At 39.5% G+C, this 22,922-nt stretch overlaps 1 protein-coding gene across 1 annotated transcript in view; it reads left to right on the top strand.

Annotated features, from left to right (window-relative positions):
* CSMD1 (CUB and Sushi multiple domains 1) overlaps window positions 1–22,922 on the top strand; it is a gene marked incomplete at its 5' end in the record, with an annotated part of 1,822,885 nt that overhangs the window by 1,681,560 nt on the left and 118,403 nt on the right. Inside the window, 6 exons of the mRNA XM_082444064.1 lie at window positions 5,316–5,504; window positions 11,237–11,414; window positions 13,400–13,545; window positions 14,346–14,426; window positions 15,680–15,793; window positions 21,912–22,100. Coding sequence (XP_082300190.1) covers window positions 5,316–5,504; window positions 11,237–11,414; window positions 13,400–13,545; window positions 14,346–14,426; window positions 15,680–15,793; window positions 21,912–22,100 — 897 coding nt within the window. The remainder of the gene's footprint in view (window positions 1–5,315; window positions 5,505–11,236; window positions 11,415–13,399; window positions 13,546–14,345; window positions 14,427–15,679; window positions 15,794–21,911; window positions 22,101–22,922) is intronic.

Raw genomic sequence — 22,922 nt, 5'->3', positions numbered from 1 at the left:
ATAATTCACAATTGAAAACAAGTTTAATTGGGATTGTAAATTCTTAAGAAAACTCTGCAATGTGGGGTTTGTATTATGTCTTTTGCCTGGCAGATACGATTTATGTGATAAAGAATGGGTCCTGGCTTTTAAAAACATGTCGCTGTCCATTTGTAAACATGTTCTAATGCCTCTCCTGTGGCTTGGCGCATTTCATTACTAGGTTCTCCCCTTGTAAGAGCTGTAGACCATGAACAGGGGCAGGGGCTCTGGGAGGACGGCCTCCGGAGCTCCTCTCCTGGAACTCTCCACCTTATCTCAGAGAACTGACTTCCTTCTGTCCTTGAGTCCCTCCTGTTCCCTCTGCGGAAGAGTCTCCCTTTCTTGGGCATTGCCTGACTTGCATCTTCTCCCCACTCAGATCTCAATTTCAGTGTTAATTGTTCAAGGAAGCAGTTTTTGATCACCCTCACTTACCTTCATCCTGGGGGGTTTTTTCCCTTTATTTTAGTCCTTATTTCTTTAATAATAGTTTACACAACTTACAATTGTTTTACATAATTACCAACGTATTGATTTATTTCTGTCTGTTTCCCTAAATAGAATGTAAGTTTCATGAGAACAGGACCCATTTCTGTCTAGTTTCCATTTGTAACTAGTATTTATAACATAGTAGACACTCAATATGTGATTTTTTATCTTACTCAATAAATGAATAGGTAATAAAAACTATAGTCCTGCCTACCTGGGCTGGCATTCTCTCTCTCTTTTTTGTCCTTTAATTCCTATACAGGACAGCTGTGTTAGTGCCATTAAGAAAAGAAAGAAAAAACACTTTTTCTTTTAATCAAGGGTAACATAGAGCTGTTGGACTTAGAAAGGCAACCCTGAAATTTCTATCTCAATCTCTTTCACAGAGTTTAGACGACGGGTAGAAATAGGCTGGCTTTATAAATCCCTAAAGAGACCTTGAATGCCGGTCTTAAATTATGCCACAAACCACATAACACATGTAGGGAAATGCATTGTGTGACATATTATTAGTGTGTGTGATGAACGTGTGGAGCATGTGTGTGGGAGTCTGTGCTAAATGCTGTTTCATGGGACCGTTCATCAGGAATCTCTGTCACCGTTACCTCCTTCATGATGCACTGTGATAATTGGTTCTTGTATTGATACCCTAAGGGCACCGCTAGAGCATGAACAGAATCTTTCAGGGAGGGTAGGGTGACGTTGAACATGGTTTTATTCGATTTTTGTCCCATGGAAACTGGCAATCCATTTTTGATAGTTTTTACTTTTTAAGTTTTATCATTAGCAGCTGTATTTGATGTATTAGAGGACTCATTTCTCCAACAGAACTTATTGTATTTCAAGCAAAACAAGAATGAGAACAAGCGACTGATTTCAGTCAAAAAGACTATAATAAAGGAGGAAACTGGCTAATAGTTGAAGTGCAGCATGGGAGTCTCTGTACTTTTTCTGAGCATAGGTCTATAAGGTAACTTTAACTCAAACAGCAATATTGCGAGGAGGGAAACGATGCACTGTGGGTATTTGCCAGGCCTGGCTTTCCGGAACAGGCTGCTTCATGGTCTTCTGAGTGGGGTGGTCCTCGGGAGAGGCAGGCAACCTTGCTGTGTGATTGACCAGTGGGCCAGGGAGAGAGGCACATTACGGGGAAGGAGGAGAGAGGTGTGGGTGTGTGTGTGGGTGTGTGTGTGTGTGTGTGTGTGTGCGTGTGTGTGTGCGTGTGCATGGGTGTGTGTGTGGGTATGAGTCAGCATGGAGGGTCCAGGGCCTCCCTTAGAGAGAGGCTCCCCACTCCCACCCAGAGGGCTCTTCTACCTCCAGCTTCTACTTGGTTCTGGACCCTGGAGGAGCCAATGCAAGGAACTACGTCAAGATGCTCCCAGACCTTGGCCACCGCTGCATCTTCTGCTTTCTGCTTTCTTGCTCCCAATCACTCTTCAACTGCTTATCTGACTCTTGTCCAGAGACGTAGACAATTGCAAATATAAGATACTGAAATTAAGGATTTTTTAACCTGCTAACTATAGTCAGGGTTTAACCATAGTATCTTGTTGTGAACTGTGCAGTATCTTTATTGAAAATATAAATGAATAAATATATATATACATATACGACTGCATATATCTATATGTATGTATGTGTATTTCTGTGGCTATTGGAAGATATGACATTACAACATCTTACCTCTTCAGTATTTATGAGTCAAAATATCATAATTTATTTGTTTAGACATTTAGATTACTATAATGTAAGTAATGATGCAATGAACATATTTAAAGATTTGGCTTTTTCTTTGAAATTATTTTCATAGAGATTTCTGTAAATAGTATTACTAGGTTAAATGTTTAAAAAACTGATTCTTTATGGCTCTGTTCAAATTGCTTTCCCAAAGTTTTATGGCAAATCACATTGCCATAAATGATTTACCCAGTTGACTCATTGGCATTGCATATTGTTATTTTAAAGAGAAAAATGCCATTTCAGTAGTTTATTCGTTAAGAAAAAGCTATTAATAGTAATACTCTATAGCAAATGTTTAACATTTGGCAAATGTTAATTAAGACAAACCCCAAACGCCAGACAGCAACTACGCTGATCTCTCACATTGCAAGTGCACTTGTAATACGACCTGATTGGTATCTTTCCATGTGGCCCCGGAGTATCTTTATGGAACTCTCCAATCCTTGTACCATGAAAAGAGGCCAGTTCATAGTCTAACCCTTACCTGCCCGTGAAGTCTAACCTGAGAGTTTCCAAGCCATGTACTCTGTGTATTCCGGTCTTAACAATCTGCTTAAATATTGCTCCATTTCACACATGTTCACATGTACATCAGCTATCGCACCGGCTACGATGTTGTCCCTTTCATCTTATTACCAACATCCTCTTTCACCCCCTCTTTATTCCAGGTTCTAAGTACAGAAACAGTAAGTCTAAAACTCTGGGAAATGCCTGGCACAAATCACGGACCATATAATTTTTCAGGATTTATTTAAAATCACCAATGGTGATCACCTGGTTAAACTAATTATATATAAAATGAAAATGTTTATTTTACTTTATTCCCCACGTGAAGGACCTCCATGGCAGTCACTTGCATCCTTTACATTATTATTCCATTTTCAGTTGACTGTGAGAACAATGGTGCCGGGATCGTGCACGGGTCTGTTTGCAGCAGGAATGCATCACAGGGAGAAGCTGAACTGCAGTTCCTCCTGTGTTGGTTCTTCATAGAGTGGCTTTGTTACTGTGTCAGTAGTGAGCTGCCAGCCCCTTTATGTATAAGAGCATAGTCTAAACACTAGGTGATCCTTAAAAAACTAAAAATAGAATTACCATATGATCCAGCAATCCCACTACTGGGCATATACCCAGAGAAAACCATAATTCAAAAAGACACATGCACCCCAATGTTCATTGCAGCACTATTTACAATAGCCAGGTCATGGGAGCAACCTAAATGCCCATCGACAGACGAATGGATAAAGAAGATGTGGTACGTATATACAATGGAATATTACTCAGCCATAAAAAGGAACGAAATTGGGTCATTTGTTGAGACGTGGATGGATCTAGAGACTGTCATACAGAGTGAAGTAAGTCAGAAAGAGAAAAGCAAATACCGTATATTAATGCATATATGTGGAACCTAGAAAACTGGTACAGATGAACCGGTTTGCAGGGCAGAGATTGAGACACAGATGTGGAGGGCAGACGTGTGGACACCAAGGGGGGAAAGCGGGGGCGGGGGTGGTGGTGGTGTGATGAATTGGGCGATTGGGATTGACATGTATACACTGATGTGTATGAGATTGATGACTAATGAGAACCTGCTGTATAAAAAAATAAAATTCAAAACAAAAATAAAATAAATTAAAAAATAAATAAACACTAGATGATGACCTGGTGAGATTCCACTGCTCTGGAGTATGCATGACCCTCCCACCAGAGCAGGTAAGAAGATGTTGAGAAGGCGGCTGATTTAGCTTTAAGAGTCGATATTATTACCAAACTCAGGTTTGGCTGCTCGCCACTCAAAGGCCAATAATCGAGAGGCAAGTGTCAGTAGAAAGGAAAGGTGCTTTAATCAGAAAAGCCGGCAATCTGGGGAGAAGGTGGCCTCGTGTCCCAAGACCAGCCCCCAAGATTCTGCTCAGTCATAACAGTTTTTAAAGGGAAAAGGGCGGCGGGGGGGAGGGTGGGGGGTGGGGTGAGAATCTCAGTGAGTCATCGGGCAGGAGGTTGGGTTCTGCATCACTCTCCATTACGCACAGACCGGCTGACTCTCCCTTCAGATGTTATCTCGTCTGCATGACCTGCCTGCAGGATTGCCAAGGGGGCTCTTGGGGGGTGGAGAGCTAGTCATTCTTTAACTGCTTAATTCCTCATTCTTACCTGTTTTAATCTAGGAGAAGAATCAACAGGTTAGGCAAGGCATGGTGTGCATTCATGAGAGCATGAGTCAGGAGTTACGTTCAGTTGCCTAGTGATCTCATTCCTATAATCAGGTTAGAGGGGAACAGAAATGAGCAAGCAGGCAAGGGGCAGAAGAGCTGCTTTCAGTATCAGGAGATTACACCTAATTATGGATTTGTTAACTCTCACTGATTTATGTGTACATTTTTGAATTACACAGTCTGCAAACATTTATTATCCATCAACCTACCTACAGTTTATTTTAGGGAACACAAAAGACTTAGTGATAAACCACAATAAACAATGTATTATAAAGAGATTGTACTGATAGATAGTAATGGCTAGCGTAATGATTCTACACTTCTTTTTAAGGAGAAAATTAAGAAAACGAAATGGATTTCTTTATTTTATTTGCACTGAACATTAACTGAACTCAACAAAACAACAACCTGTTTCCTAATTAGAAACACTTAGAAAGGAGTGCTAGGATAATTTTCTTTTAAATTAGAAGAAAACCGTTTAGGTCCGTGTTCACCTGACGTTCTCTATAGGCATTTTTTATTATCATCTGTATTTCTTGTTTTTATTAAATTCCCCACATACATTTTTTTTCCAAGGTAAGCATTGTCAAATTTATTTTTGGTATGTGCTATGTAACTTCTAAAGCATACAGTAAGTGTTCATTAAATGCAAATTGTTATAATTCTGCTACTACTAATAATTACTGTTTTAACTTAGGATGGTAATGGGCAACTTAGTCAAGACCTTGTTTAAAACTCATATCTAAAAAGTTCACCCTAAGAAGCTGCACGCCATCATATCCCTCCTCTAATTCCAGACTAATTGCACTTGCTATTCCTGAGCTGGGCTCTGTCTGTCTGTTCCAGCCTATGGATTACAGAACTGCCCAGACCCGCCGCCTTTTCAGAATGGGTATATGATCAACTCGGACTACAGTGTGGGGCAGTCGGTATCTTTTGAGTGTTATCCTGGGTACATTTTAATCGGCCACCCAGTCCTCACCTGTCAGCATGGGATCAACAGAAACTGGAACTACCCTTTTCCAAGGTGTGATGGTAGGTTAATCACTTTTCTTGGAAGCGATCTAATTTTTCATGTGTATAATGGTGCATGAAATATTAAATGAATGTATTTGAGAATTCATTAATTTGTTCAACAAATTTTTATTGGGAATCTATTATGTTAATCTCATTCTACTTAGTATTTCAGGAATATATCATATGCCAGTAAGGTAACAAAATAAATGAATAGGTCTTGCCCTCAAGGAAACTACAAGGGTAACAGAATAATAAACATGAATACTTATTATGCAAAATCAGGCACAAAGAGCGTTTTGATGAATTACAAATACAGAAGATGGTGTTTGCTTGGGAAATCTTTATGGCTAGAGCAGTGCTTAGTTTTACAGTGGTTCCATCAAATTGCTGGATTAGAGGGGAAAAAAGTACTTTATTTCACCCTAGATATTTTCTATTGTTTAACTTTTATAATAATCATATATTGATTTTGTATTTCAGAAAACTGACTTTATTTTTGTAGTTGGCCTTGAAGAACACGTACTATTTTGCTACTCAGAGATAGAGACCATCCCAGATAGAAGCAGTAGTGTAAGCAAAGACATAGTGCAGGAGTAGTCTTAGGAAAAAATTAAGTAGGGTCCTTTACTGGTGCATGAAGATCAGATCTGGTTTCAGTGACTATCCCTAGTCTGAGCAGAAATCACTTCTTTAAAGCTTCTGTTTGGCTGTCTAATTTTTATGATGACTCTGAAATTTTTACAATATTAAGTTAAATAGATCAAGTACTTTGTTTATGAAGAAAGCATATGAAATAGAAAAGTTACCATAAACCTAATGTTCTAACATTATAAATACAGTACCTCTGAATGAAAAAATAATGAAATTACCAACTCTGTGGACTTTTGAAATGCTAAATACTTATATCCCAGGGGCAAAAAGGGAAAGGCATCTGGCTGTGTTTGAATTTCTACTGAAGAAGTAAAAAAAATAAAAAGCAAATTGGTAGACTTTTTAAATCATATTTTTCACCTGTACTTTTCCATTCTTTATCATTATATAAACAGCTATAAAAGAAAAACAGTCACTGTATTTTTTTTTTAAATAGTTATTTTAGTTGACTATAAATTTAATAACATAAAATAGCATTTAAAATTATTTTCTAAAACTAAGAATAGCAGTAACATATCTGGTATTTTTTATTAACACACTTTAGAAACCTTTTGTACTACTCACCATTTAAAAATTCATATATTTATATATATAAATTACTTTGAATTGTCAGGATTGAAAGCCCTTTTTACTTGCAATTTTTGCCGGAATCCTTTGAATTCATATGTAAACAGGAGACTCCTTGGCTTGATATAAAAAAATAGAATTATGTATTTAATTAGATTTCATTGCTTTTTCAAATCCAACTTTCCAACATGGAAATAACTGCTGGCTTAGAATTATTTTGTCAGTGTGAAGATAACAAGATATATCTTTTTGGATGATATATGATGTGTAATACTACCCAGAGTTGGCCAAACCGTGAAGCTAAAAATCCTCCAGACATCCAAGACAGCCCAAGACTCCTGGTACCTCGTGCAAGTTCCAGGACTGCCCCCAAGCCACCCTGAGGTTGGATAATTTACTAGTAGGACTCGCAGAACTCAAGAAGCTATTATACTCCAGACTGTCATTTATAACAGGAAAAATTTCCAAATCACTGCATTAACATAAACGCAGGTGTGGCTGGAAGGGGCCTGTTATGAATAATAAAAGACAGTTTGATCTTCTTCATCACTTTGGAAATTCTGAGGGTTTTAGGAGTTCTGTGCCAAGAACAAGGAAGAAGGCCACAACTGCGTGTATTTCTTCTTGTAAGTCGTGCTGCCTCAGTGTATGCTCGTGGATACATAGACGGATACTCGTGTGTTGACTCTGGCCCCTGGGGTGGAGGGGAGTGTGGCATCTGTATCACTCCCGGTTGCGAAGTGCAGTGCACAATACCCTGATGGTCTCTCTCCTGGCTGGTGGGTTGCCTGCCCCTCCTGCTGGGACCGGGCTCCTTGGCAGACAGGTGGTTGGCTGTGGTACAGGGACCCCTCCTGTGACTGGATGCTCCCCCCTGGGCTCGTGACTGATCTCCGCTGGAGGGTCTTCTTAGAATCTCACCCTCAGGGAGAGCATGGGGGTGGGTGCATTTCATGTGAGCTAGATCACAGGTTCACTGTTGCTTCAACGTTCACCTGAGGTGCTGCTCAGACGTGGAACTCAAAATACACCTTTGGTGCCACTAAGGTGAGGGGAAGGTCTCTGGGAAGACATCCTGGACAGGCCAGAGAACATGGAGATGCAGCTTTGACTCACTGTTGTAGGGTCGTACGTTTTCTCCCTATAGGCCACACAGCAGGATCTTGCCTTGAGAAAACGTTGCACGTGCATTGACAGTATTATTACCCAAGTTGAATTTTATACTTATTTAGCTTTTAACATCTTTCCTCATCACTACACGGTGTGCAGTGAGGTCTGCAAGGGCAGGGATGGGGTGTCTGTGGGTCTTTGCTGTATCCCCAGCTCTAGCCCCGCTGCCTGGTACATAATAGACTCTCAATAAACACTCATTGAATACATGAGTGAAAGGATTTGTTATTTGAATATCATAGGTAGATCATGGCAAATATATTAAGTGACATAATGTCAGAATGTGTTTTACCAAGAAAATAACCATATCATTTATTTTGACCTTTAAGAGGTGGGCACCATGCTTTTTGTTTATTTGTTCTGTTTTGTTTTCTTCCCCCCAATGGGAAGGGTACTACTCCATATAATGTGGTTTTAGATGCAAATTAAAGAGTCAGAATGCTAAAGGGAAATCTTAGAGGTATAAATCAATACCAAATGAATAACCTAAAGTCACACATCAGGTATGTCAGCCCAATGGCTTCAACACACATTTTTTTTTTTAACATCTTTATTGGAGTATAATTGCTTTACAATGGTGTGTTAGTTTCTACTGTATAACAAAGTGAATCAGCTATACGTATGCATATATCCCCATATCTCCGCCCTCATGCATCTCCCTCCCACCCTCCCTACCCCACCCCTCTAGGTGGACACAAAGCACCGAGCTGATCTCCCTGTGCTATGTGGCTGCTTCCCACTAACTATCTATATTACGTTTGGTAGTGTATATATGTCCATGCCACTCTCTCACTTGTCCCAGCTTACCCTTCCCCCTCCCCGTGTCCTCAAGTCCATTCTCTACGTCTGCGTCTTTATTCCTGTCCTGCCCCTAGGTTCTTCAGAACCATTTTTTTTTTAGATTCCATATATACGTGTTAGCATATGGTATTTGTTTTTTTCTTTCTGACTTACTTCACTCTATATGACAGACTCTAGGTCCATCCCCTCACTACAAATAACTCAAATTTCGTTTCTTTTTATGGCTGAGTAATATTGCATTGTATGTATGTGCCACATCTTCTTTATCCATTCACCTGTCGATGGACACTTAGGTTGCTTCCATGTCTGGCTATTGTAAATAGAGCTGCAGTGAACATTGTGGTAGATGACTCTTTCTGAATTATGGTTTTCTCAGGGTATATGCCCAGTAGTGAGATTGCTGGGTAGTATGGTAGTTCTATTTTTAGTTTTTTAAGGAACCTCCATACTGTTCTCCATAGTGGCTGTATCAGTTTACATTCCCACCAACAGTGCAAGAGGGTTCCCTTTTCTCCACACCCTCTCCGGCATTTGTTGTTTGTAGATTTTTAAATGATGGCCATTCTGACTGGTGTGAGGTGATACCTCACTGTAGTTTTGATTTGCATTTCTCTAATGATTAGTGGTATTGAGCATCCTTTCATGTGTTTGTTGGCCATCTGTATATCTTCTGTGGAGAAATGTCTATTTAGGTCTTCTGCCTATTTTTGGATTGGATTGTTTGTTTTTTTGATATTGAGCTGCATGAGCTGCATGTATATTTTGGCGATTAATCCTTTGTCAGTTGCTTCGTTTGCAAATATTTTCTCCCATTCTGAGGGTTGTCTTTTCGTCTTCTTTATGGTTTCCTTTGCTGTGCAAAAGCTTTTAAGTTTCATTAGATCCCATTTGTTTATTTTTGCTTTTATTTCCATTTCTCTAGGAGGTGGGTCAAAAAGGATGTTGCTGTCAACACTTATTTTTAAAGTGTTTTCTATTCATTGTCTCACTCATTTTCAATCTCTCAGTTATTTGTTGTCCATGTTTATTGAGATCTGAGCCCAGCAATGGGATTAATGCAAGGAGGTTGGGTGGGGGTGGGGACACAGTCCCTGACTTCCGCCTGCTGACATTAGTCTAATGGTGAAGAACAGCTGGCCGTGAACTGTAGCCCAGGGACAAGTGACCAGACCACGGCCACCTGGAGCCCAAGCCACCAGGAGAGACTTTCAGGGGGTGGTGGCATTTGCGTTTTGAAGGAAGAGACCAGTTCACCGGGCAGCAAGGTAGGAGAAAAGCACGTGGGCTTTTCGTGCAGGTGGACAAGGGCATGACGCTTGCAGCTGAGAAAAAGTATGGCATCTTCAGGGTACACCATAGCTTGTTGTGACTGCAACGTGTTTTCTGGCCCTATTTTAAAGATTATAAGTATCTGTATACTTTGTTTTGCTAGGTTACACGTCAAGGTCCGTCTGACTCCAAACCCCACTTACAATTATGCTATAAAACTTGTAAAATGTTCTCCACAGCCCCTTCTAATGAATTTACCCAAAACTCGGGCTGATTCAGTCTACTTGACACTGGTGTATTTTCTAACCCCTTTGAGATCAGTGTGCATCTGTATAGTTAATGTGTCATATAGTGTTTCATGGTATTTCATCAGTCATCATTCTGAATTGTTTTTGAACTTCTAATAAAAATGTATTTCAGCTTATTCACTCCACCTAAATTTTATGACTTTTGTGGCAAATATTTGAAAGCCTCACAAGATTCATGTTAGTAACAGACACTCTTATAGCATCTATTGGCTTTTAGTTTGATTAAAAAGTCTACTTGTCTATGACTTTGATACATTATTCTATAATCTAAATTAAAGAATACGTCTCAGATTTTCTGCTCATGTATGGTCATTTCATTTTTCCATAAAATAAAATAATTTCCATGGCAACAGTGATGATCCCTTTATTAAGTAAAATAAAAATGGACTCTGAGTATTGGGATTCTTCACATCATTGATAGCTGGTGAGATATGGGAGCGCTTCTGTAAAATACCACTGACGTAATTTTATCTCGTTTCTCCAGGTGTAGATCTGGGGAGAATTGATTATGTCTTTGTTTCAAGGCAAATAGACTTAGATGCTTCTCTTTTAGACAGTTTAAATAGGCTTTAGAAATCTCACTTAAAACAAAAAAAAAATTGTCTTTCAGTTAAATATTTATGCATAATTTCAACACCCCTTGCATCGGATGGTCCAACGGATTATCATCTCAGTCACAGGAGACAACTGACTAAGGGTTTTTTTTTCTTTTTAATTATGTGGAAATGATTTTATCCTAAGGGTATTTTGAATGTTTGGAGAATATATTAAATGAAACCTAGATAACGTAGCTAAGAAGTATAATTCTTCCAAGGTTTTAAGACTTTAGGGGGATTATTTTGACAAAGTAGTTACTGAGAGATATTTCACAATTATTTCTTAGAAGGAAAATTTTGGCTGTGGGACCTTAGAGACTGAGAAACATTTCACTGTGTCCTTTGTAAGTGGACCGTGTGGGCTTGATTTCTCTCACTTCCTTCTCAGCTCCCTGCGGGTACAACGTGACATCTCAGAACGGGACCATCTACTCCCCTGGGTTTCCGGGCGAGTACCCCATTCTGAAGGACTGTGTCTGGCTCATCGTGGTGCCGCCCGGTCACGGCGTCTACATCAACTTCACCTTGCTGCAGACTGAAGCTGTCAACGACTACATCGCTGTTTGGTATGAGAACCTTCCCTGAGAAACACCCATCTGTCGTTGTGATAAACCATTCTTGTAACCACTGACGTGTCACTTACATCTATTTAGAAATGGAGTAGTTAGGTAGATATCAGAAAGGAAAGTTACCAAGTAAATCTAGAGATACAGAGAATAAACCTTATGTACTGTGTTTGAGTTTTATTACACGGTAGATATATTCAGGATTACTCTAGATATAGGAGACTATCCCATGATCATTTTATTTTTCATTTTTGTCTTCCGTCTCAATTTTTATTTATTTATTTTTTTGACCGCACCACACAGCTTGTGGGATCTGAGTTCCCCAACCAGGGATTGAGCCTGGGACCCTCAGCAGTGAAAGCATGGAGTCCTAACCACTGGACCACCAGGGAATTCCCTGTTTTATTTTTCATTTTTAAGTGTGATGGCTTTTTTTCCTGAAAGAAAAGCTGATAGGATCCTTTGCCATTATAAGAATTTGATGCTTCTAGAAATGATTGCAGAAATGATTACACACAGCTTTCTCTCCGTGCTTTATAAACCTTGCAAAACTGCCCTCCCATGTGCTGTGTAGGGGATACTAAGTGGGGATGTAGCCCTCGCTCCCTATCGAATGAGCCACGTGGTCTGGATAAGTGACTTAAACTCTCCTTGACTAAATGTTCCTATCTATGGGAATGACTATTCCTACCTTTGCATTTGGAGGTTAGAGTTTATGGGGGAAGTGGGAATGACAATTCCTCTGTCAAACTATGGTAGAAAAAGTAGAGCGTACCGTCGGGGCATGACCCAGTGTTGAAGAGCCAGGATGTGCTTTTGGAAGAAACTGCCCTGAAAACTCAAGGAGTAATCACACTTAACAAGGTTGTGTGTGTGTGTGTGTGTATGTGTGTGTGTGTGTGTGTGTGTGTGGTGGTGTGTACATGTGTGTGTATGTTGGCAAAGTTGTCGTAAAGGTAGTGGTTGTTCAAGTTATTGGAAAATCTGTAAGGTAAGAGAACAGGGAGAGTTGCAGGCGTTGGGAGACACCAGGTGTGGTGTGGCTGAAGTCTCGTGAGAGCCCAGAGAGAAGAGGTGACCTGGCCAGGTAAGCAGGGCAGACCATACAGAACCGCATAAATCATGTTAAGGATTTCAGGCTTCATCCTAGAGCAACAAGGATTCACCTTAGGGTTATAAGAAGGAGAATTACAAGACCAGATCCTGGTTTCAGAATACGCAGTCTCGTTGTGTGGGAAGCACGTCAGCTGGCCGAGAAGGGAGAAGAGTCCAAGAAGCCCTTGAGGCTGTGGAAATAACTCTGACAGGCAGGGGCGTCCCGGTCATGGGAATGAGTGGGAACGGGCAACCTGAAAGGTTAAGTTGACCACATGAAGCTGCCATTTCAGAAGCAAAGCAAAACAGACAACACCAAAAGGAAGATCCACACAATAATATCAGCAGGTTTACTCGGATTAACTGATAGATTTAGGAGGTAGGAGGAAAATCTTCATCAGGTAACAACAGCGGAGTGAGCCCCTGTTGTCCAAATGCACGTGACACAGAGAGACTGGAGTCCCATCTACTGTGAATATTAAACATCTTGATATTTCTAAACACGGTGTCTAGAAGATGGTAATATTTTATTCAGGTTTTTAAAATATTTCAATTCAGTAGCAAGAGCTCCATAAATCTCACCCGTGATTAAAGAGACACTCTGAATTTAGACTTTAAAATGTGGACATTTGGGAAGAAGCTGATAAATGGTATTGCCCTCACTAGAATAAATGTGACCTGGTCTCAGAAACGCCTCAGAAAAGGTCAGCTGTGAGAGGAACAAGGGAGCCCGAGCTTCTGGTTTGAAGACCAGACTTCTCAGATGGCTCCTGGGGTCAGAGCACCGTCCTTCACCGGGGTGGAGCCCGACTGTCGGAAGAAAATGGTTGATAATTGCAGCTGTTTAACTAGGAGCCTTCTCTTCAGATGACGCCCCTTCTCTTCCCTAGGGACGGGCCCGACCAGAATGCACCTCAGCTGGGAGTTTTCAGTGGAAACACAGCCCTGGAAACAGCGTACAGTTCCACCAATCAAGTCCTGCTGAAGTTTCACAGCGACTTTTCAAATGGAGGTTTCTTTGTCCTCAATTTTCATGGTCAGTGTACTTTCACTCTGTTGATGAAGGCGAAGAATTCCAGTTGATTTTTCTCATAGCGTTGACATAAACCTTGTTTCCATCTAAAGTTCCTTGATTCTGCCAACCGAGAACCAATAGGATTTTCTCTCATTTCATGCCAGAGGTTCCCATGACCCTTTTTTCTTCCTGATGTATTTATTATTTCACATCTCTTTTGTAGTAAGCTTGGATTTACTCCAAGTTAAGTGTATTGTATGTGAAACTCTGATATGGAGACCACTGAAATACATTTAGTACCTTTCATAGATTTCCTCATCTCCGTCTCCAGATGAACCTCGCTAGCAAATGTCATGTGATTACAGAGGGAACCAAGCCAGTCTTTACTGATTTTGAGAATGAATGCTAAATAATTTAGGGAAAAAGATACCAGTCCCTTATCTCTCATGAGGACTGCCACATGGACTTCCTCAGGACAAGAGACCGAGGAAGATCATGTCAGAACCAGACATGGATGTGGAACCAGGCCATGGGTGAACCATTTCTCTTGCAGAATTCCAAATATATGTAAAGTGTTTTTATTTAAACATTATAATTTTTAAAATTTTATACTTTTTCCTTTCAATTTTAGATATTCCTTGATATTAAGTAATTCTGTAAGCATTTGAAATCAAGACTTTCGTAAAACTATGATTTACAAATACAGACATTTTCCTGTACCTAAGCATTATAACAACACAACATAAAAGGAATGCTTGTTGTAAGATTTCTGTTTATTCAGCAAATGTAATTGCTCTTATTGTCTTTTATGAACCATGTAGCATTCCAGCTCAAGAAATGTCAGCCTCCCCCAGCAGTTCCGCAGGCAGAAATGCTTACTGAGGATGAGGATTTTGAAATAGGTAATGTTTTCTTCATTACAACGTCGTTAGCTCAACCCACCTTTTTTACACCCACCCGACTGCAGTAGTCAGTCAAGTAAATGAGTATCTGTCAGAAATATTCCTAAAGCTTTGCTAGAGAGATATACACAGAGGTCATGCATTGAGTAAATATCTTTTTCTTTCTTCATCTCCACGATTTTCAGTGTTTTTTTTCCGTTTGAATTTTGCTTTTGTCATTTTGAGCACATTTTCCCCCTACATCACTCAGTAGTTTGTATTTTTCTCCTGAAAAGCAGTTTTCAGAGACAGACTTAAACAGATGCTGGTGTTTAGTTAGGGAACCATGTTCATGAACTAGAAGAAGAAAATCATTTGTGGCTCAAATAATGATTAGTCTAACATTGACCTTTCATTGAAACTGGAATACAATTGGTGAATACATTTAATGATAATATTTAGAGATTCTGTTTTTTCATTTTATATTAATGATCTGTTTCATTAAACAATCATCAGGTCACAATAGGAAACCAGCCGTGGCGTATGTTTGCCGTATAGTTGTTGCGATGCAGGATTTCTCTGTCTCAATTACAAATACTCTGTCCTGTTGTCACACCCTGTTTCAGACCAGTGGTCAAACCATGTGACCTAATTTATGCTCTACTCCTAAGGGCTTAGTTAATGAGAGCATTGTGCTAATTAGGCCAAGTTCATTGTATAGCCCTCTCTGGATGCATTAAAGCCATTCTGTTGTACAACCTTAAATCCCAAGCATCTATTTCTCTTTTCTTTCTCTCTTTCTTCCTTCCTTCCTTCTTCCCTCCCTCCCTCCCTCTCTCTCTCTTTCTTTCTTTCTTTTTCTTTTTCTTTCCTCCTTCCTTCCTTCCTTCCTTCCTCCCTCTCTCCCTCCCTGCCTCTCTCTCTTTCTTTCTTTCTTCCTTTCCTTCCTTCCTTCCTTCCTTCCTTCCTTCCTTCTTTCCTTTTCTTTTTTTTTAGTAGCCATGCGCAAAGGGGAATGAACATAGACACATCAGTCAAAGAAGAAAAATCTGCTACATAATTTCTGTAGAAATATTGGTTACATTTAAGATAGCATTTTTATAAATTAAGAACTGAAAATGACACCATTTCATTAAACAGACCACACATGAATACCGATCTTGATTCAGAGACAGTTTGCGCACTCACTTAAGCCGCATGCGTGTTTAATACATTCCCACGCTGCGTGTCCTGGAGACAGAATCTTCAAGTATATGCTGTGCTGGCTCCTTCAGGAGACTCCGTGAAGTACCAGTGCCACCCTGGGTACACGCTGTCCGGGACGGACACGCTGACCTGTGTGCTCGGCGCCCAACTGCAGTTTGAAGGCTCTCTCCCGACGTGTGAAGGTATGAAGTTTATACTACAAATATGCTTGTTCAACACGGAACATGGTGTGACTTGTATTGGTCTGAACTTCCTTGTATGTGTCTGAATTTCTTTGTATGCATCTGGATTTGTCTCTATCTGTGTTATGATTCCATTGCAATTAAAATCACCCGCTAACAGAAATATCTTACCCTTGCTTTTAGCTAGCTCCACAAAATAAATCAAACCTACATCAAATAAGAAGTCTTGCTGTTTCCCAACAGTTTGTCAGGAAAATTTTCATACATATGGCAAAGTTGAAATAATTTAAAAATAATACCCATTGCCTAAGTTCCACCATTAATATTTACTACATATCCTTTGTCACGTTTCTCTTATCTGTCTATCCATCCATTAATCTATCTATATATTTTTTTTTTTAAATAATGTGAGTTGTTTTGTTTTTGTTTTTTTTAATTTTTATTTATTTATTTATTTATTTTTGGCTGTGTTGGGTCTTCGTTTCTGTGCGAGGGCTTTCTCTAGTTGCGGCAAGTGGGGGCCACTCTTCATCGCAGTGCGTGGGCCTCTCACCGTCGCGGCCTCTCTTGTTACGGAGCACAGGCTCCAGACGCGCAGGCTCAGTAGTTGTGGCTCACGGGCCTGAGTTGTGGCTCATGTTGCTCCGCGGCATGTGGGATCTTCCCAGACCAGGGCTCGAACCCGTGTCCCCTGCATCGGCAGGCAGATTCTCAACCACTGCGCCACCAAGGAAGCCCTCTATCTATATTTTTGATACATTCAAGGCAAATTGCAAGCATCACTACATTTCCCTCTGAATTCTTTAGCATGCAGAAAATTATATAGTGTTTACTATTTTTTTTCTGTAAAATGTATAGATATTGAAATGCACATATGTTGCATACAATAAATGCACACATTTCATATTTTTACGGCTTTAAATTGCATAGACCATATGCAATAACAGATAATATATAATAGCAGAACAAAATATGAGGTTGAATCTATTGATTCAATTGATTTGAATATCATTAGATCATTTAAAATACATTACTTAAAGGCACCACTTTTAAGCACTATTGGAAGAAAAAAAGATTTGGAAGAGGCGTAAATAAGCTAAAATGTCTCAGTATAAGTCAGAAGTATGACTGGTTGCCTGTCAAAGAGCTTTCCGAGATAGATTTTATTTTGTAACTTCAAAATCACAGTCACGTTTATTTCCTTTAAAGAATGGAACTCTCCCCTTTCAGGGAATTTGAATATTATCATTCATTAGGGATAGTGAAACATTTAAAAGGGCCAACATTTAGGAAGAGAAGACCCAGAGTCTAGATTTGATTGTCAAGTGACCTTGGTTACTAATCTTCTGAGCATCATGTGTCATGAGGATCATTTATCTGCATCATTTATGGGATTGGTGTAAAGATGAAGTGAATATTAAATTAATTCTAAGCGATTTATAATGTTAATTATCTACCCTATAAAAGGCAATTTTCTTTGCATTGCAATAGTATTGATTTTGCAAGTGCTCAGGCCCATGAATTGATTCTTCCAGAGTATCTGGTAACTTTGTGCATTTTCATTACTAATGAGGCAGAATTTCAGTCACTCTTATAGAGGGAAACGATTTTCAACACTTGAAGAAAATCTGGAATGAATTATTATTAAATAACCAAAGTAACTTAGGTTGTTTCTGAGAAAAAAGTACTTTGGAATTGCACCCACGTGCGAGCCAGTGTGAGCCAGTGGGCCCGCAGGAGGGGGCCCCCCGCCCTTTGCCTCTTGCTTTAAACACTTGCGGGACCCTCGTGGTTGCGGTGCCGCTGAAACCCTGCCTCTAGCTGCCTCTGTTAGAAGCAGGGGGTCGCATGGGGCGCTAAGTCAGGACACTGATGTCATTTTTTTCCTGGAAAAACCAGTGTGTCAGGACCACGTTACCTCAGTGACAGTGATCTCCAGAGGATTCTTTTCTCAAGGTGGTAGAGGGGGTGGGTATAAAAGTTTCATCTTTTGCCATTTTATATAAAAATTAACTGAGGTAAATCTTCACATGTTGAAGGCGGATTTTAATCCCACCAAACACAGCCTTAAATTTCTCAGAATAGGTGACTTTCAGCAAGGGTGGTCTTAGCTGATGAATGAAGAAAGGCATAAACGTTTATTTAACATGCTACTTTAAAAATAGGGAACATGCCTCCGTTCTGTTGTCTCTCCCCAAGATTAACCTGGTTTTCACTTAAATGAAATTGATTCATGACAATCCAGGAACAGAGTAAATCAACACAACAGGGGCATCATTCTCTGAATTACTTCCGCTCTCACACGTTTGCAGGCAGTGTCCAGCTAACAAGACAGGCGCCCTGTACTCAGCCCAGAGGTCCCCAGGCCCTACTGAACTCATAGGAATTACTATGTAGGATGACCTAGTTCTCTTCTGTTTCAGTTCAAGAGTAAATTTGTTTAGAATGAACTGAGTTATCTTAGCTGTCATTCCCTAAACGCCTCATTATTTAAGAAAGGAAATAGGGATTCGGATGTCGTCTATCAAATACTTAAACACTTAAGCACTTAATTATCATTTTTCTTCCAGTACTTTTCTATTATTTGATTGGGCTCAAGTGGGGGCCAATTCCCGAATAAATTCTTGATGAAAAATTGTACTAGTTATGAGTCCTACTTCTTCAAATGTCATAACCACACTTTTAGAAGTTCTGCTTTGAAAATGATCACCACTTTAGGGTGGTTGATTGTTCCTTGGGAACAATGGGAGTAAATTGTTCTGAAAGTTCATACTTTTTACAGATGAATATTACCTTGTTGGATACTTAACCTTCATTTAGAAAAAAAAAAAATGAATGAGGGTCTGGAATGTCTTTCAACACCACCAAGCAATTCTCGCATTTTCTTTAGACACCAGCTGAGTGTCCCACAGTTTAACTCAATTCAAAGACACTCCCAACCCTCAGGAAATTCCAAGGGTTTGGGGAGCTCCGTGCCAGGAACCTGGGACAGAGGCCAAGTATATTTTAGCACAGAAGGCTATCATGAAAGTGACTCTTCTCAAGTTAAAAAAAGAGAGAAGCATTTCAAAAAGTGAAGAGAAGCAGTAAGAAAGGTTTGGAAGTGTGAAAGGACATAGGGCATCCAGGAAAGAGGGGGTGACCCCCAGCAGCTTGTTGTTAGGGTGTGTTTGAGGAAATGGCATTAAGTGGGCTGGAAAACTAAAGGACGCCAGATTGTAAAAGGGCTTCAGTGTCAGGTGGCTTCATCCCATAAACAATGGAAATCCATCAATGGTTATTGTTTTTAAAAATTGGAAACATGCATTATCAATGAACACTGAAGACCATCAGTGACCTTCAAAGAGTGGCCATTCCTTGGGAAGCATAAGTGTGACAATAACACGTCTCCAGGCCTCCGGGTGACAGAGTTCTCCGTATCACAATTCTTTCATACCTAGATGTGCTCTTAAGAGTTTATCTTATTTATAAATCCTAATGTTTGAGTCCATTACTTTTGCTGAAGCCCTGCAAGGTGCTTTGGGTTTTAAGGCTCACACTGGATTTTTCTCCAAAAGTAAGCTAAAGGAGTAACTGCGCAGAGGGAGGGGACGCAAAGCTCAAGCCGATGTCTCAGCAGCATGTTCCTTCAGAGACGTCTTTGCCAGGACCCTGATGCAGATGCTTCCCGGGGGTGGGAAGCCTCCGATAGCCCCCGTGGGAAACAGGGTGTTTTTAGCACGGAGGGCTCGGCTTAGGGGAGCCTACGGTCTCTGAAACCTTCCCGCTGTCAATGGGGGTTGCTCCTAGCAACAGTTTCCAGAGGAAGGGAAGGGATGGGCACGTGGGAGGGAGCGTGAGAAACAGGAGTGGAGGCACTTCCGCTCACCTAGAGACAGACTCAGTGCATCTTCAAAACAGTATGTGTGTCTGAAAGAAATACTGTGAAGGGTCGGAAAAAGAAATGAAGCAAATAATCTCACTGATGTTTTCATTTTATCTTCTCTAAAAAACAGAAACAGGGAATCAGAATAACTGTGTTTAAGAATCTGCGTCTGATCTCTAATCACGCCCTGGGTTGTGCTCTCAGCTCTCCAGGTGCATTTCAGCAGGTGGATGGTTTCCTGTTTCCAGGTGGTCTGCTGTCCCAGTGTTGTCTAATAGCTATAGTTGTGGTGATGAAATCTCAGGACAGAGATGCAGGTTAACTACTTCTCTCGTGTATTAACACACAATGACATGTGCTCTGTAGCATCTTCATGTCAGGAACAGGCAGGCATGTGGTCAGACGTTGTAACACTGTCTGCCCACATAGCGCTTTAGATTTAAGAAAAACATTTGCATGTTTTTGATCTGATTATAACCCTGAGGAGGAGCTTTATTGCTGTCTAGTTACAGCCAGCCTCTGGCTCTTATTGTAAATTCAAAACAAGTCCCAGGAGATCCTAAAACCCCAGGCCCTGCACACATGCAGACAGAAAAAACTCTAACTTATTTTATTTTATTAACATCAACACGTTCATTTCTGAAAGGCTGTAATATATTTTACAGAGTGATCTTACCATCAACACAGAAGAAGATACTTTTTAAACTAAGTTGTTTGGTCTATGTGTTTTGGTTTAGATTATTTTTTATATTACTTACCATTAATTAACACTGTAAGTATACTTTAAAATCTACCTAAAATACATATTTATTAAAAGGGTTCTATGAAACGTTTCATCTTTGGTGATTTTATCCCTAAACATTTTCTAAATTTTAAGATACATCTCGATTGGAATACTAAGTTAAATGAAAAAAAGGGGGGAAAATACTTTTTTAACCATCACTTGAATCAAAACATGTAAGCTTTCTCATCTGTTTGGGTTTTGAAATGTATTCATAAATAATACACATTTCATTAATTAAAAGGAGATAACTCAACAAATAAGACACTTCCTTTGATATAAGCTCTTTTCCATTGAGGAAAAGCAGATCATTTAACTTTTTAAACATTTTGTAAATAGTTTTGGTACATCTTTGTTTATTATTGAACCATCAGCAATAAGAGAAATAATTTTCTCTCAGTAATTCTATTCACAAACTGTTTCTGGAGGATACTTAAATTAGCAATGAGAGAAATGACTGATTAAGAGACTTTGGTGATTTTCTTTTGCATTCATACCTACACAGATTAGTTTTATTGTGATTAACTTGGAGTAGTTGAATAATGAAAAACAGTGAGAGGGAAAATTGTGTCAAGGTGTCCATATTATCTTAATGATTCACTCACGATAAATTAACCCATTAGAAATCACTCCCACGTTACACAGTAGAAACCCAGGTGTCCCATATGACTCACCTCTTATCAGTCCCAAGCAATCACATCAAATGTTTAAAATTTACCGTTCTAAATATAATTAAAAGCATAATCAAAGGCAGAAATAAATATAATTTTATTATCATCGTGTATAACTTCACAATGTTTTTGTAATATTACATTGAAAAGGTGAGGTCTTATACTTTAGTTGAAAACTTGGGATCCTGCGGTTGAGTCCACAAGGCACCTGCCCTAAGTTAAGTGAGGTGTGTGGGCAATTCAGTCATAGACAGTGGATGAGGAGTGAAAGGCACATATGGTATGAACTGTCCCTATGTCAGGGGTCCCTCCTCCCCTCACCAATGGCAGATCAGCAGGAGGCAGACCATGGCTTCTCCACCTTCTCCAGGTAAAGAAAACTTTCAGGTTCAGTGCTTCTTCTTCTCAAGTTGACAGCTACCTCAGCTTGGCTGCCCTCCGATTGGGTTGACAGACTTAATCTCTTTGACTCTTGGTCTCCTTAGAGTTAAATAGGATTTATCTATCCATCTATGGCTATCTATCAATCATCTGTATATCATCTACCAATCTCTTCTATCTCATCTGTATATCAACATACATATATTATACATAATTATGTTTTAAATTATAGGGTGATGTTAAAATGTTGCTTTCCTGTTCTGTTTGTGTCCTGTATTAAATTTGGTCACATCTCAGTAGGATTGCTTTGTTGTTGTTGTTTTTTCTTTCATGAGTTTGTATATCCAGGGTTAGAAACTATCCTGTTGAAGTTGGATTCATTTTGTTAAGGAAAACTTTTACTGGTGCGTTGTTCCTTAGCACAATGCCCAGCCAGTGAAATCCGGACAGAATCTTCTGGGGTCATCCTTAGTCCAGGGTATCCAGGCAACTATTTTAACTCCCAGACGTGCTCGTGGAGCATCAGAGTGGAACCAAACTACAACATCACCATCTTCGTGGACATTTTCCAAAGTGAAAAGCAGTTTGATGCACTGGAAGTATTTGATGGTAAGTCTCTTTAAACTTTGTTCACATACCAGTGACCTATGCATAATGTAATAAGGATGCCACTATAATGTTTCTGTAATGCAAGAACTTGAATATTTTCTTGAAGTAAATTACATCTCCCCCAAACAGAAAATGAATTATTCTTGGGCTTGTGTGGTCTCAGAGATCAAGCGGTAGGTAAAACATTTCCATGCCGTTCCTAATGTTGCAACTTTTAAACCATTAGGATGCTGGTGACACACCCTGAAAATGTACTGAATTAACTTTAATCATTCTTTAATTCTTTAATGTGGGGCTTTGAAGTAGATGATTTCAAAAGATCTTCCTTTCCCTTCTTCTAAGATTATATTGATTTAGAAGATATTTTAGGAAATTTAAGAGGACTAAAAGTACTTTAATCAGTCTAAATGATTATTTTACTAGAAATATATAAAAGTAATGGCTCACAGAGATTTCTGGGTCATAAGTGCTATAGGAGTCTTTAATGTACAGTTTTTTTAGATTAGTGAAATAGCTTACTGAACAAATGCTAATACTGTTTTCAACATGAGTCATGCATTTTTGTACAGTTCTAATGAACTTTTAATATAACAATGCTATGCTTAAACGTAGTATGTGGTTGAATTGTCAATTTGAAATGGAACTGATGTTAATAATTTTTCTTTGTACAGAAGCATTATCATAGCCCAGAATATTACACCATGATACAATTACGGCTGTACATAATAAGAGGGTTTTTACATGTTCTGATGGATTTGTCATTGAGTTCAGATAAATAACAATCAATTCAGTGAAAAAAATTACTGTAATTGATTCTCTGTG

The sequence above is a fragment of the Balaenoptera physalus genome (genome assembly GCF_965194825.1).
Source record: "Balaenoptera physalus genome assembly, chromosome: 21".
Lineage (NCBI taxonomy): Eukaryota > Metazoa > Chordata > Mammalia > Artiodactyla > Balaenopteridae > Balaenoptera > Balaenoptera physalus.
This window is presented reverse-complemented; position numbering and strand designations above follow the sequence as displayed.